The sequence below is a fragment of the Strix aluco genome, chromosome 5 (assembly GCF_031877795.1).
Source record: "Strix aluco isolate bStrAlu1 chromosome 5, bStrAlu1.hap1, whole genome shotgun sequence".
Classification (NCBI taxonomy): Eukaryota; Metazoa; Chordata; class Aves; order Strigiformes; family Strigidae; genus Strix; species Strix aluco.
Window position 1 is genome coordinate 61,041,203 of NC_133935.1, and position 16,316 is coordinate 61,057,518.

The 16,316-nt window shown below is 39.1% G+C and overlaps 1 protein-coding gene across 4 annotated transcripts in view; it reads left to right on the top strand.

Moving 5' to 3' along the window:
- ST7 (suppression of tumorigenicity 7) overlaps positions 1-16,316 on the top strand; it is a 157,327-nt gene that overhangs the window by 99,003 nt on the left and 42,008 nt on the right. For all 4 annotated transcript variants that reach the window (XM_074827551.1, XM_074827553.1, XM_074827549.1 and 1 more), the window contains 5 exons: positions 1,496-1,550; positions 2,112-2,227; positions 3,382-3,457; positions 5,827-5,981; positions 9,389-9,486. In XM_074827551.1, coding sequence (XP_074683652.1) covers positions 1,496-1,550; positions 2,112-2,227; positions 3,382-3,457; positions 5,827-5,981; positions 9,389-9,486 — 500 coding nt within the window. The remainder of the gene's footprint in view (positions 1-1,495; positions 1,551-2,111; positions 2,228-3,381; positions 3,458-5,826; positions 5,982-9,388; positions 9,487-16,316) is intronic.

The following is a 16,316-nucleotide window of genomic DNA, read 5'->3' on the forward strand; positions in this document are numbered from 1 at the left end:
CAGTGGTGCTTTCTAGTATTAGCTACCTGCTGAAATGGTTAGTTGAAAGATGCAGATGTATAATCAATGCTCTCTTCCCAAACATCTTCCCGTTCCCATGTCTCTGTTTCATGCACGTGTTAGGTGATTGGGGCACCAAGCTGAGGACCCACCTCCTACGCTACCTGACTAGTTTTTGTGTAGCTGTGGGTGTCATTATGTTACTGCAAATAATTTATGTAAAATGCTTTCTCTCTGTGCTGCTTTAGCCTCATACTCAAAAGTGGGAGCTTATGTCCGTGAGAAAAGAGAAGGGCTTGACTTGCCGTTCTGTATTTCTGTCTTTCTTTGATGGAACAGGCATAAAGGGAGCAGGCATATACTTACCAGTGTTGTATAAAGTAGGGTACCCTGCTGACTCAACATGCCACAAGAAAACTGTTGCTGTGATCTCTTTAGAAACAATGTCAGAAAATTTCATAGGGAAAAATGTGCTGGTTGACTTTCGGTGGTGGAAAGCAGCTGGTGAAATACTGCACGGCCCATGCTACTGATGAGATTTTGCAGAGCACCACGTGAGGGGTCATCCAGTAGCAGATCTGTGGTGGAACGACATGCTGCCTCTCAGTCAGTCTTTGTGTAAATACTGGGTTTGATTCCGGTTTCACCTTCACTGGAGTGAATTGTCTTTGTTGAAATGAAGCGAACAAGTCTAGTATTAAATTAAAGGAAGAAGAGTCAGAATCTAGACCTTACCTTTTCAAATGCTATAGAAATTGAGTTTTTGTGATTTTTTTTTTTTTTTTTGAGTTCTGTTCTAAATTACACTGTTATGGATTTTCTTATCTCTTCCTACCTGTAGTGCAAAGAATTTGGCATTTTTTTACCCCTGAGAGAAATGTATGAATGTTTTTAGTGTTCCCAAACCTTTGCAATGCAATGGACTTTTCTCTGCCATCATCCTTTGTCAACCCTGAGATGCTTGTAACTTAAGTAAGATCAGCAGATGTTGTCATGGATTTTTACTTCACGAGCTAAGAAGGAATTAAATTTGGCAACTGTAGCTGAGATTCTCAGTGATTTGCAGTATTAACTGGACAGTGAAGTTTTTCTGTAGAAATAATAAGTCCATAGGGACTGAGTTAATTGCTGGTTTTCAGTTCAATAACTCAGTGTGATCCCTCTTCAGTTCTGCATTATAGTAGATGTGAGTTCTGGCACTAATCAGTATTATCTTTTCATCTGGCATTTGGTGCTTTGTTAGTGGTTATTTGTCTGGAATGATTACATCTGTTGACACTGATTGATAATGAAAGTATCATTTAAAAAGGAAGAACAGTCTGGTTACCTGCATCTCTATGCTCTTGATTTATTTTTTTTTTTCTTCCATTTGCACTTATAAAAAATAAAAGCCATTTGATAAGGCTTATTAGAAGGTAACTGATGTTTCTGATAAATCTCAAGTACCATTGTAATTTGGGAGAGATTCATTATTGTGTGTTTCTGTTTATGACAGAATGCAAAGTCTGGCGAAATCCTTTAAATCTGTTCAGAGGAGCCGAATATAATCGGTAAGTGCTATGATGTTACAGTTTCAGGCATAGTACTGGGTTAAGGACCTTAACTCTACTTTTCCATTAAGCTAACTCAGAGATGGAAAAACAAAGACACCCATGGACACATGCGCTCATACCAGATTTTTCTGTCATTTGTAAGAATTGCAGAATGAAAAGGAATTTAAATTTATGTTCATGCACTTGTTATTTCTGCAATTCTTGGTGACATAAAAAAATGGAAAAACCTAAGCGCGATGTACCTGGTACTGTTAATACAGTAATTTGCTTCAAATCAGTTATAGCAAACAACCTAATGAATTATATCCATGTAGTCTTAATGTTTGAATATGTGCATAACTGGTTTCCTGTGTGTGCTTTCCAACATCCTCATTAGCTCAGGTTCAACTACTGTTGCTCCATCCCAGTACAGTGAAATGAAATGTATGTTGGTTAGGAGTTTGGCTGGGTGAACTTAGTGGGCTATGCCCATCTCTAACATCTAGGATTCTTTTCTAGATTCATTTTGCTGAATGTGACCTCATTAAACAAAATGTCTCTTTGTTGGCATGTTTGCAGGTATACATGGGTAACAGGAAGAGAACCTTTGACTTACTACGATATGAATCTTTCAGCACAGGACCATCAGACATTCTTTACATGTGACACGGATCATTTACGGCCTGCAGACGCTAGTAAGAGACCTTGTGAACAACTGTTTTTGCTAATAGGTTAATGGTTGGTTTAAACTGACGCAAGAAAAATGCAGTCAGACATAGTAGATAAGGAAAGACAAAAGTTTGATAGTGCCTGGAAAGCCATTGCTGTTGGATTCATAGTATTCCAGATCTGGGCAAATATCTATATAGGTATAAACTATCTAATTTGTGTCACTATTTTGTTCTACTTTCTTGCTGAAGTCACTCAAGGTACCATTTGCAAGTGTAAAGACTTGGTTTTTCCTCCTGTTTCTTGCAGTGGCTTCAAACGTGTATAGCTTAATTTGCCTCCAGCTGCCGTGTAGTATGTTGAGTTACATTGTCCACGTCCTATTTAGTCTACGCTGACAGAAGAGAGAGAGCTTATGTAAAACTTGAGTCCTGTGTTTCGTTCCCCGACGTAGTTAGAAGCTCTGTAAAGAATGGGAACGACATATTTACAACTGATTTTGATATAAGCAGATTTAGTTGTATTAAGCCTTTACTGTTAAGTCCATGTGCAGACTTTGGTTCTGCTAAAAATGTACGACAATGATTTCAGTCGTCAGAATTTGCCTCTGAAGAGACAAATTTTCTTTGTCTCTTAGGAAAGGAGAGGTACTGATGGTTGGGCACCCCATTCTGAGGGCAAAATTACAAAGGAGAAGATACTGTGCTTTTTTGACACAAGATAAACATGAATCTTATTTTCTGAACTCGATGGCCTAACTATAAGGTGGTCTGATTAGCCTGGATGTTGTTTCCATTTAGTATTCACGTAACGCAACAGCACAGTAAGGAACTAGAATGCGAATCCCAACTATCCATATATTCTTTTGTGCCCTGTGGAATCTACTACCCCAAGAGGAAAAAGCTGCTTGTCACCTCTGTATGTGACAGTGCAGATGGCATGATCTCTTAGCCAGACTTTCCCATGGAAAATAAATTAATTAAATGAAAAAATAAAGCTGAGTATCTGGGACAAAAGCTCATGTTGATTATGTATCTTTTGAGTGATCACTGAGCTGTTTGAAGTGCATCGGAGTGAGTCAGGCTGAGAGCAATAAATTTTGTTGTTATAATGCAGTAGATTCTCCTTGTTAACGCTGTAATGACTGATACGCCCCTGTTCTGCTTTGTTTATTGAATAGTAATGCAGAAAGCCTGGAGAGAGAGAAACCCCCAAGCCCGAATTTCTGCAGCACATGAAGCTTTGGAACTGAATGAGTGAGTGACAACAACATTAACATTTATCCTGTCATTTAAAAATCCATTTGATGATAGCTTAAGGCAGGGGGTTTGCTACAGTAATTTTTAACCATGATTACAGGCCTGTCACAGGAAGGCCTGCAATGGGAGGAAAAAAGCACAGCTGCACATTGTGCTAGCCACCCAGAAGATCCTTAGGGCAGTGATGACAATGGGAGTCTTCCCATTGATGTCAGTGGGCTTTGGATCAGCATAGCAAAGTGTTAATTAAGTTGCCTCCTGATGAGCATATGAAACATGCATTTATGAGGTGGAGAGTTCCCTTTTGGATTTCTCAGTCATCCTGAACAGAGGCAAGAAAGAAGGGACTCATAAACACCTTCTAAAATATTCATTTCATAGTGTGAGAGAATATGATGTAATTTTCTGGGACTTTTGGTCTTTGAGTCCATTATTTATTTTCTCAATGAGAAGTGTAGTATTCAGAGGTCCCACAATAAACTCAATGCTGTGATACTTTACTGGCATGGCAAACTGTATAAATGTTGCCAAAGTGTATAAAGTGGAGAGAGTCCCTTAGGTTGCTGTCAGAGATTACTGCGTTCTAGAATTCCATAAACCAGTGCCTCACGGATTGTCCTTCACATGTTTCATCAGAAGGAGAAAAATAATTGTTTGTTCCTGGACAGAAGTTTAACTGAGAGAGCATGTAGCATAAAAGGCTTTTGCAGAAGTGAGCTATAAGCCTATCTTGTGCTACTCATGTGTCACAGAATCACAGAATGTCTGAGGTTGGCAGGGACCTCTGGAGGTCGTTTGGTTCAACCCCCCAGCTCAAGCAGGGCCACCTACAGCACGTTGCACAGGACCATGTCCAGGCAGCTTTTGAATATCTCCAAGGAGGGAGACTCCACAACATCTCTGGACAACCTGTGCCAAAACTCAATCACCCTCACAGTAAAAAAGTGTTTCCTGATGTTTAGACAGAGCCTCCTGTATTTTTGTTTGTGCCCACCGCCTCTGATCCTGTCACTGGGCACCCCTAGAAAGAGCCTGATTCCATCCTCTTTGCACCCTCAATTCAGGTATTTACAAACATTGATGAGATCCCCCCTGAGCCATCTTTTCTCCAGGCTGAACAGTCCCAGCCCTCTCAGCCTTTCCTCATATGTGAGATGCTCCAGCTAATCATCTTCATGGCCCTTCACTGGACTCTCTCCAGTCTGTCCATATCTCTCTTGTACCAGGGAGCCCAGAACTGGACACAGCACTCCAGATGTGGCCTCACCAGCACTGAGTAGAGGGGAAGGATCACCTCCCTCAACCTGCTGGCAACAATTCTCCTAGTGCAGCTGAGGATACCATTCGCCTTCTCTGCGGCAAGGGCACATTGTTGACTCATGTTGAACTTGGTGTCCACCAAGACCCCCAGGTCCTTTTCTGCCAAGCTGCTTTTCAGCTGGTTGGCCCACAGCAAGTACTGGTTCCTGGAATCTTGTTTTCATGCAGACCTGTTTCCTGTTCCTCAGCTGATGACTCTTTGTGAAATGCAACCAAAGGCAGCTGCAGCCCAATTCTATTTCTGTATAAAGAATAATCTTACCAGCAGTGTGCTTTGTATGGTAAAGAAGTCAACAGGCTATCCACCTAACTTCAGCTGCTAAAAATGTGGCCACTGAGTTTAAAGTAGTTTGCCTGGGCTCCCTCTATAGTCAATGAGAGAGGCACCTCCATTCAGCAATTCACCCTATTCTTAGCGAGATGTTTAAACGTGTGAAATGAATGGCTTTGTGAAGATGCTTCTTGATGGAAGTGGAGGGGCACAGATAGTTAAGAGATCTAAATCAGACAGCTAAAAGCTGGATGAGGTGACTGCCACCATGCATTTCACCTTTCTGTGTATTTCTAAAGCTCCTTTCCTGGGTTTGGTTTGGTTTTTGGAGGGGGTGGTGTTGTTTGTTTTTTAATCTATACAATTATATTTATAATCTGTTCTTTGCACATGGCAAGTGTTATAGGTCTATTGATTCTTTTCATACCATTACAGTAATGGAGACGTTTTGTGTTAAAACAATAGTGCATAAAACTAGTCTTGGTTTCCAGAAGGAGTTTCAGTGATGTAGGCCATGATTGCTTGGTGAGACAGTGCTTTGCTTTCTGGGGCAGTTGTCGATAGGTTTACTCAAGTGGCTGAGTGATACAGTATCTACAAATGAGAGAAGCTGTAGGTTGCCGCAATATTTATTCGTCAGACTAGTTCAACAGAAAGGTATATGGACAAAACTTCATTGCCTCTGTATTTGGTACACCCTTGCCAGTCTGCATTTCTTTGTATAGCTTTTACTTCATGCAACTTTCTCATGGTTTTTCCTCTGATATTTTTGCAGGTGTGCTACTGCCTATATTCTCTTGGCTGAAGAGGAAGCAACGACAATTGTAGAAGCAGAGAAGCTGTTCAAGCAAGCTCTGAAAGCTGGAGAGGGCTGTTACAGGCGCAGTCAGCAGCTACAGCACCATGGTGCCCAGTATGAAGCCCAACACAGTAAGTTTCTCTAGAGGGAATAGCTGTTTCTAAAGGGAGAGAAGTTCTGGAGAGTTCTTTGATTTTTGAGGTGGTTTTTTTTTTTCCCTCTCAGAACTATGTACTCAGTATTTAACATTGGCTGGAATATGGCTCTAGAGCCAGACTATTCTGTTTCAGTGTTTTTGCTTGATTCTGTTGCTGAGCTAGCAATGCTCAGATTACAGATGCACCTTTTCTTTGTCATGGCAGAAAATACTGTAGCATGCACTTAACAGAAAATAAAAAGTAGGAGAGCTGAAAGCAGTCTGATATTCAGAAAATGCTGGACACTGTTTTAGGAAGTTGCACTGAAGTGCTTTTAGCCATTTTGAAAACATGGGCTCTTGTTGTGAAAAGGCTGAAAAGAATGATAGAAACAGGCGTGAAGTGATGCTTTGCCAGTTTTTTTCCATCAGCTGTGAGAGTAAATATGTACAACACATTGTTCTGTGTAAAAGTTAGTGAGACCCATTAACCAGTGTGACATTTGAAAAGTTAGTTGCATACATTAAGAAAGGTCACAGAAACATAAAAATTAGCAAGTGCAATAATACAGTGCTCTAACTGAAAGTCTAGATTTCTTAAAAATTTTGAATAAGCAGATTTAGCTGCTGTGATGATGTTTATTAGATGCTTCTTAAACCTAAGAAATACATGAGGGTTCACTGCCAGTACATGAACAAAAAGATAAATAAAACAGTCTAGGTTATTTCTAGACTACCTCAGGCAAAAATTATACCAATTAATTACATAAGTACAAGCACTAACATACTTTGGGCATCTTCAAGTTTCTCAGGACCTGAATTCACAGCCTCTGGCTATCTCGCATAATTTGAAGATTGCTGATAAAAATTGTATACAGTGAAATTGTCTGTGATCTCTAGTTTCAAGTGTACGCAAGCCTAAACCTGAAAACCTGAGGTTTTATAAAAGTTTATTTTAAACATTTGTTGGTTATAAAATGATATTTAGTATTATTTGCCTATTTTTGGTGAAAATAAAAATATAGAGCAGCTGAGACCCTGAAGCAACTTTCAGGCTCTAGCAAGCTTATGGTTGTCTGTGAAACCTTAATTTCTGCACTCAATCCATCCTGAGCATAGAAAATGACAGCAATTCTATGAAAGATGCACACTAAGAGTAATTAAACACTGTCATGATGCTTATGTCCAAGATAACCTGGTTAAGTTTGTGCAGGCAAATATAAGTATGGTATTTTTGTAACCTGTCTGTGCTAGATGGCTACTGTCATCATCAAATTTGACACCCTGAACCTTCAGTACTACAGCAGAGGAAGTAACCAATTGAACTGCAAAACTGTGCATTGCCACAGAGCAGGAGGGGCTGAAAAGTGGCTGCCAGCTCTGACTGCGGCTTCAGGAGGGGCTAGATTGTTGCACTTCTCTATACCACCCCATCTGCCCTTGATAATGTCAGTGTACACCCACAAAAGTTAGAGAAGTTCCAGCCTCAGATGATGCCTTGGACACAGGTGCTTCAAGTAGGATTCTCTTGATTATGTGCTGGACTTCTGCATGGTTTCAAAGGTGGAGAGGAAGGACCACAGACAGATGTGTTGCAGTTCCATGGTTCTGAGATGTCTGTCATTCCATTTCTGGCCCTTGAAGTTAACTTCAGGATGAAGAGTGGGCATTTAATCTTTTACAGGTGAAAAACACTATGTAATTTCTTTAACAACAGCATATTGCTCTATGTTTCTGTTTATTCGTGTGCTCTCCTTCATACAGTATTTTATGTTAGACCATGAATTTTCATAGAATCATAGAATGGTTTGGGTTGGAAGGGACCTAAAAGATCATCTAGTTCCAACCCCCCTGCCATGGGCAGGGACACCTTCTACTAGACCAGGTTGCTCAAAGCCCCATCCAACCTGGCCTTGAACACTTCCAGGGAGGGGGCAGCCACAGCTTCTCTGGGCAACCTGTTCCAGTGTCTCACCACCCTCACAGTGAAGCATTTTAAGAGTAAATAATGACTTTGAGTACCCAACTTAACCTCTTCCAAAAGGTACTAGTTTATAGAAAGCGCAGGCAATCTTTTTGAGGTGGCTCATGTTAGTCACCCCAAATCATTAGTCACCTCAGAAAATTTTGGCCTGAAATGTTATCTTGATTTCATAGTAAGTAGATTTCTTTTGAGTATTCCTTCTGAAAAGACTGAAAAGGAGCTTGGCCAGAAATATATACCTCTTAGCTACACTACATAAACATGTTGAAACAGATGTAACTAATAAATTGTTTATTAAATATATAGGAATCATTGCAGAGATAAGGAATTACATAATATAAAATACAGCTAAAGGAATTCCTTTCCTCCCTTATTTATTTTTTCTTCTAAAGTCAGACCTTTCAACCTGCTGCTTAATCTGTCTGAAAATTTTAATCACAGCTTTAAAACAATTTGTAGGTACTTGGAATGTTTTCAGTGCACATCTTGTTCTTGTTATGAAAGACTTTAAAATGTTAGGAACAGACTACAGTCTTTACAGACTGCATACTATACACAAAGATAATTTGTAGCAGGTGTCTTATGTTTTCATGATACGATAATTTTATAGATGATTAGCTGTCCGCTCATTTCCTGTTGGTCCAGAAGCATGTTAAGAGTTCACATTGGAATTACAGGGAAGAGAATGAGAAATTAAACAAGTAAGAATTCTCCAAGAGAATAATTGTTGCAGCTGTTTAGTTTCTGTCATCTTTGCTGTTAGGGCATCTTCCAGTACATAGGACTGTCATATCTGAAACATACTAATTTGCCATCCATAATTAGCAGAGTGAGGAATTTGAAGATGATGACTGGGTAACAAGTAAAGGCTCTGTAAATGGAAAATTCTTCTAATCATTAAGAAAAAGACTGCTAGAGGATGAGGATTTGTTTTGCTACATCTCATGTTAACAAGCATGTACTTCATAACTTACAAAAAAGGCAGGATATAACGTGCATTTTCATGGATGCCCTTGTCTTAACCATGTATGTGAATTGGTAAGTAATGTAATGCTGTGTGTGACCAGAGTTTTGTGCCAATGTTAACTTCATAGGGGTTCTCCTTGCCTCACTTGATTACTTGATGGCCCTATAGCGTTCTCTGTACCTTAAGATCTGCTTATATTTCATAGGTGTAAGGCCAACCCATGGGTCCTTATTTTACCTCTGTATATCTGGAGTAATTCCACTGATTTCAGTGATGTTATGCCACATCTAAATCAGCAGAATTTGGTAATTTTTTATTAAAAGTATTGTGAAAACATTGATGATTGTGAACAAAAAATGGCAAGAAGAATGTTTCCTTTTGTGTTGGAATATTGAATGAACCTTTGTTTTATGTTTTTATCTTAATGCTGTTTCTTTTTCTTCTTATACAGGAAGGGACACCAATGTGTTAGTTTATATTAAGAGGAGGCTGGCAATGTGTGCAAGAAAGCTGGGAAGGACCAGGGAAGCAGTGAAAATGATGAGAGATGTGAGTTTGGATTTGTTTCGCTTGTGATACTTAGGTAATAGTAGCATAGAAATGATACGTGTTTGCTTACAAGCTAGCATCCATTCCTGATGCCTGCAGCACTGCTGATAGTCATTTTGTATGTGCAATGTACGTAAAGATTAAGTTAAGAGATCGTTTATTTATAAAGTTGCGAAAGCAACACTATGAAATCATAAAATACCAGGTGGACAGTTTCCCATACAGACTGAATTTCCCATCCTGGTACCTGTGCAATGGAGCACAGTCTTTAATTATTTGATCATGAAGTTCCTAACATTTTTTCTGAAGCATGTAATGAATGCCATTAACTTAATAAACAGGTCTTAAGTATTCTGTTTCCTCCTTGCAAAGGTGCAGTTTGGCTTTGTGCATTGTCTATTCAGACCCGAGGACAACGTTATTCACACACAACCTATTACTGAGAAGTCAAACCCAAGTAATTAGTCTATAATGGACTGATTTCCCTCTGCGGTGGGGGATGACTATATCCCTGTTTTGTAGGCAGGGGAGCTACCAATGGTGGTCATAAGGCAGTAAGCTACAAAGCTACAAATTTGAATTTGAAACACCAAACAGTAGCTATTTTGGGAATGGCAGGACGGGCAGCTGTCCGCATAAAGCACTGCATATGTTTCAAGTATGTAAAATGCTGAAGTTTAGAGATAGCTGTGAATGCCCAGCATTTCTTCAAGTGAGATCCCCTGGACGCAGATTAGGAACACAGTTCATTGAGAAGGTGACTTGCCTCACCCGAGGTAGCAAGTCTGTGACAGAAGGAGGAATGGAGTCCTAGAACTCTGGGCAGATGATGGTAAAACTGCTTACCAGTTTCTTGTGTTCTCCTTGCTTACACTTTGTTTCCCAGCTCCCACAAAAGTGGGGTGGAAATTAATCCATCAAGATACAGAGTTCTACAAGTTAAACTGAAGGACCTAAATTTCCACCTGCCTGGTGAAAAGGGAGATTCTGGCTGCTAGTCAGTAGTAATTTTAATGTAAAAAGGCAAGTAACTTTCGCTGGAGCTTGGGCACTTGCATCAGCGTCACTGGGGCAAGTATGTCTGCCAGCTTGGAATCCAGCACCCAGTATCTTCTGGAACTGGGGCACTCGTGAATATTTTTTGAAAACATTGAGCAGAGTTCATCATAATAATGCAGGTCTTCATCCTAAATAATCTACCAGATGGCAAGTAGTGAGTAACTTTGTTTCCTGTCTCTAGCTGGGTTTTTTCAGGCACACATCTCTCACTCCCCAGAATTGCTAGGCTCCCAAACAGAGGTGTTGAAAAAGAACTTGTCAAAAACCCATCTATTGTACAGCTAGGAGTGTAAGAAAGGGGAATGAGGAAGAAAGACCTGGTTTTGCAGACTTGTGGTCAGCTGGGAGAACGTTGATTTCAAAAACGTTGTTTTCAGTCCAGCCAGCTCCACTGATTCTTCATGAATTTTGTTACATGGGCACTCTGGGAAAAATACTGAAATGTTTGGGGACAAACATTGGAATTCTAAGTTCTGGCATATAATATACATAATATACAAGAAAGATAAAATTTTGAATTTCACATTCAAATGTCACACATCGTAATGGCAACTTCTGGAGCTTACTATTGGCTGCTAAATGTGTTTTGTGATTTGTAGTTAGAGCTATGTGGAACAGATAGTCTGTGAAGCCTTCTTCTGCTGATGTCAATATGTGTGGTTAATTGTGCATTCAGAGCACTGGATTCAGGGACTTGGGTGATCCGTCTAGTCCTAGGTTTCTTATGCAAAGTAAGACCCAGAAAGCTTTGATTATAATGAATGGCTTATTCTGTCACTAGAGAGAAAATTGTGTATTGTTGAAGTTAAGTACAATGTGGATCTCAAAAAACAACAATAGGGAGACCCGAAGTCATTGTTAGATAGTTGAAGGACAGAAGACACTCTCCTCAATAGTGATGCTTTGCTAAAATGAAATGACTGGATGCAAGACAAAGGAGGTATAAAGATAGAATTTCAGCTTCTAGAGCTTCAACTCAGATCAATGCATTCTGTATTTTTCCACATACACACACAGCCAAATCCTCAGAACTGAAATTAGATTCCTCTAGAGCTCTTTGTTGTGAGCAAACAGAGCTGAGAATTAGCAGGTCCCTAGCTGAAATATAAAAGCAGCAGTATCTCTAGGTCACAACTCCAGTACACTGGAACCAAGAGTAGGGTCAAGTCAGCTTTGCAGATGCTTTTCTTAGACTGGCTTGAAGCTACTTATTTCTGATGAATGCATATCCTCCATTGCTTCATAGAAGACATAAATAATATACTTATGAAGAAGTTTGAAGAACATGAATGTGTCACTGAAGGTTTCTATGTGATTGATGAGGGAGGAGATGAATTTATTCACCCTAAAAAGAATATGAAGAATATGTTGGCTGGGGACTGCTGAATCTAGCATCAGGGAACAGAGGGCGGTGGCTCTGTTTGTGTTTGAAAGATTGAAAACAGATTTCTCAAGACATGGAACATGATGGAAATGAAGTGTTAAGAGGTTCATGACACCATCTGGGAAATATGATTGGGATGTAGTGAGTCTTTGCCACTTTGAAAAAATAAAATATTTGAGAGTGTTTAATTCATTGCATATATGAGGCCATCTTGAGGACATTACTGATGGATTAGATTGTCTTACTTGAATTTTATGTAAGAAAAGACTGCGATCCTGCTTAAAACACCTTAATGGAAAGAAAATTAGTTGTTGGCGACTTAAGATTTTGATTTTATGGTTATAGACACTGCTGATAGGAAAATCATATTCTTTAATATTATATTGAAGATATTTAAAACCAGTGTTTTTGAAACTTTAAAAAACTGTTTAAAAACGGGGGTTTTAATTTTAAAAAATGGGTAGGAATTTCTCTTGCTTCTGTGATTGATTCTGAGATAGTATTTTGTTGCTGACTTTGCTGCTTGGATGCCATTAATTTAGTTGAGTTGAATGAGAATTATGAACCTGTAATTTTCATGGAAGCATGTAATTGAATCATATATAGGTGTTGCTTTTGCTTGTATTTCTGATGATAATTATTTACTATTTTTTGCTATAGAAACCAGCAGCTGTCACTATTTCTATATATTGAGTTAACCTGTGATCTCATTTTGATTAGTGTATTGTTGGAATAACTCCAGTCTAGTCAACAGTTATTCCAATTTTATTCCTGTTTATACAGAGCATGATATGGTCTGTGAGGGAACTAAATCTCTTTTACTGTCCCTGAGGAGAAAGTCTACAGTGCTGGTTGTTTTATTTGTTGTGCTGATTATGTTAGGAGAATTTAAACTAGTTTGTTCTAAATTACATTGGAAAATTTGTTATGTGCAGAGGTGAAAGGCCTTGATGGTGGCTGTGGGGAATCTTCAGTATCCCTTCATGTTCAATCTTTATTGTGGACAATGTTGCAAGCCAAGTAGCTACATCCTGATGAGCAAGGGTAGCCTTTTGTACCAGCTGCTCTCTGCTCTTTGCAGATTCCCTCACCATTACAATGGAAGAAAACAAAAGTCTGCTGGGTTATTGTTTCTTGTTTTTCATTGATTAAAAACAGAGAGGATGTGGAGGGTATGCAAAGGCACTTTCTCTACTTTGTGGGCGATTGCATCAGTGACTGCACTACTGAATTCAGGAGCAGACTGACATGGGATTTCCCTTCACTGGGTCACTGAAGTATCCAGGTGAAAATGTACTGTGCAAGAAAGAAAGTGAATTGTCAAATTAATTCAAGCTTCTTGGGATTGTTCTGGAGAACAGTTAGACTATGGAACAAGCTTTCATTGAAGGGTGATGTATGTTTAGGAAAGAGAAGGGTGGCAGGCAGAGGCAGAAGGCGTGCTAGTGGACAGAGTGAACAGAAACTCTTAATTGCCTCCTCTTTCAGAGACATGACTAAAGAAACTCATTCTAGAGTGTCTTTATCTCCTACCCCATAGCCCTGCGCTTCGCTGAAGACTGCTTTGTAGTTTTAACAAGTATGTGTTTCTGAGACACAGTGGAATTGCAGCTTGACCCATGCTTTGAAGCTCTCTTTAGAAATGAGTGAGGTTTAGGGAGAGAAGAGACTCTCCAGGTCTTCCCTCAGCTCTGGATAAGGATAGAAACTAAAATACTTTTTAAGAGTCAGAAAAGTACGTTTTGTTTCTGGGATCAGTCATATCTGCTGAGAAATCACTCTTCAGATCACAGTAAAGGACCTAGAAGTCTACTTCTGTGTACCTAGCTCCGAGAACCTTGTTGAGGATGTTTCAGTTGGAAGTATTTATATGTTGTATGCTTATTAATGGGCTGCATGATAAGTTCTTTAAACACCCAGGCTGTCCTAAGCATTTAAAATGGTTTAAGAGGCTATATCACTTGAAGGCTATGTCACTTGAAGGCTTCAAAAGCCTACTCAACCATACTTAATCAATTTTAGTGATATGAGAAAGTTGGGGTTTTATCTTTTTATGACCAGTGGTGTTAGTGATTTTTGCTGGTATGATGGTTCTGCAAATCTAGCATGCTTTCTTGGCAACCTGTTTTGCTGGGCTTTGAATAAGGTTTTCTGTTCAGTATACTCTTGGATTCTGTATTGTTGTGTGCATTGCTGCTTTGCTCTTAGTTAATGGGAATACACAGCTGGGACAGTGTTCTGTACCTTGAATTATCAAGCTGTGTGAAACAAAGAGAGTACTAGTTGCTAATAAAGATATTATGATCCCTAGCAATTTAACAACACAACTTCTGCAGCTTCTTGCATCGGCAGCTACTGTCTGTCTCTCCCAAATACTTCTGTGCTTGAGGCAAGGATTAGTGAGTGAGATTCTTTGGCTTGTGTTACGCAGGTCAGATTAAGCAGGCTGCTCTGCCTTGAGTGGGATTCTAGTTTTATTAACAACTGTAGCAGTTGCTTAAAGTACCATTTATTAAAATTTGAAGGAAAAGTACTTCTTAGTTAAACGAAACCAAGAGTTATCTCATAAATTTTAAAAAGGGCTACTCTTGTGAATTGTGACATTTGTCAATCTTTACCACAGAGTAGTATCTTCAGTTAATTCTTGTTTTGACACATAAGCACTGCAGTAATAGCAAGTGATAAATGCTGATTTTAACATTACCATATGTCTGTATATTCAAATGTGGTTTGTTTTGTCACAGATTTACATGTTACAGGTAAGTGGGAGGGGTGGGTTGGAACATCCCTTGTTTGAATGGGCTCTTAAAGAAAACGGAGACTCCTGTGATTCCCCTGATGCTGTTTATCCTTCCCTTTACCTGCACGTGACTCAGACCCCTCACTTCTTGTCATGACTATGATCCTGCGCAAACCCCTCAGAAACTAGAAATTTGGTGACTACTACCTAACCCTTATAATAATAATGTTTTTCATATAAATTATGGGTTTTCCATCATTAAGATAGAATATAGTCTTATAGTCTTTGTAGTCACACGGTCTTGGTAGGAGCCCTAGTAACTTGTACTCCTTTTTGTCTGCCCTCTTGCATCATGTTCAGGGGCTTTGTATTGTCTTTTAATTATGCTTTTCCATCTCTCTGGAATCTCCTAGCTCCTTTTTGAGCTACTAGATAATTCCCTCTTTAATTTCATTTAAAAATCTGATTCTAAAAATATGGCAAAGTTTCTGCAAAAAGTGCTTTGGAATGATGCAAATAAAGGAATGTTTTTGAAGAGGGCTATGAGTAATGACTTTGTTTTCATGCTTTATGAAGTTACTGATCTTTGATGTAACAAACACAATTTATCACTGTTACTACTTTTATGTGATGTGATTGTTTAGTAGTAAATGTACATCTGGAACAACTTGCACTCTTCTGGTTTCATGCCACATCTGCCTTTAAAATTCTCTTTATTCCAGAACTACATGCATTTTTATAGCACAGTCCAAATAACAGCATCTTCATAATTATATTTCTCAAAGAACTCAAGTCATACTCTGAAGGCTTTAATCCTCTTATTAAGAGAGAACATAAAGGCTGCATGTTCTAGCATATTTCCTTAGAGTTTGCATATTTGGGAAGATATTTTTCACATCATTGGCTCATTGTTAATCCTACATTGAAGAGAAGTCATATTATCTGTGAGTATTATGGAGCACTACGACTAAACTCACATTTGCCAAAGTAAAAATATAATGTCAGCAAATTTTATACCTGTACCATCCCACAGTTAGTGTAAACTGTATCTGGGTCTTTTTCCTGACACTCTGAAGTTCAAGCATTAGATGACATGTCAAATTCCCTGAATTCCACATATGGATGAAAATATGTGGATCCTACTGCTAATTGTTTTCAAGCTCCAAAAGAACAGGATCTGGCAGATTTGGCTTCTTAGCTTCTATCCTTTCTGAACTGAGAAAGAGTAACTGTGGAGCTGCTTCCAAACAAAACAGTGATTATTTGCCAAAAGGAATGCAGCACATAGAGAAATACATTAAATGACAGAATCCTACTTTTGCTGTAATTAAGCAGAACTTTAATTCAGGTGGGTGCAGTGTATTTCAGATAATTTTCTAACTCCAGGAACTATGAGAGAGTCTGTTTATATCACATGAATTCCACTCACAATGAGACCACCCTGGAATGAGTTGCACTTTTAGGACCAGGAGTTAGCCTAATTTTTAAGCATCTGACATTGATAACAGGGCCTTTTTTGTGTGCTAGCCTTAGTCTGATGACTAGCCAGGTGAGCTGGCTAGGACAAAAATTTAAGCATTAGTGTATCTTATTAGACATCAGAGAGTCAACGTGGAGTGACATGTTGCAAGTGCCTCAAGACCAGAG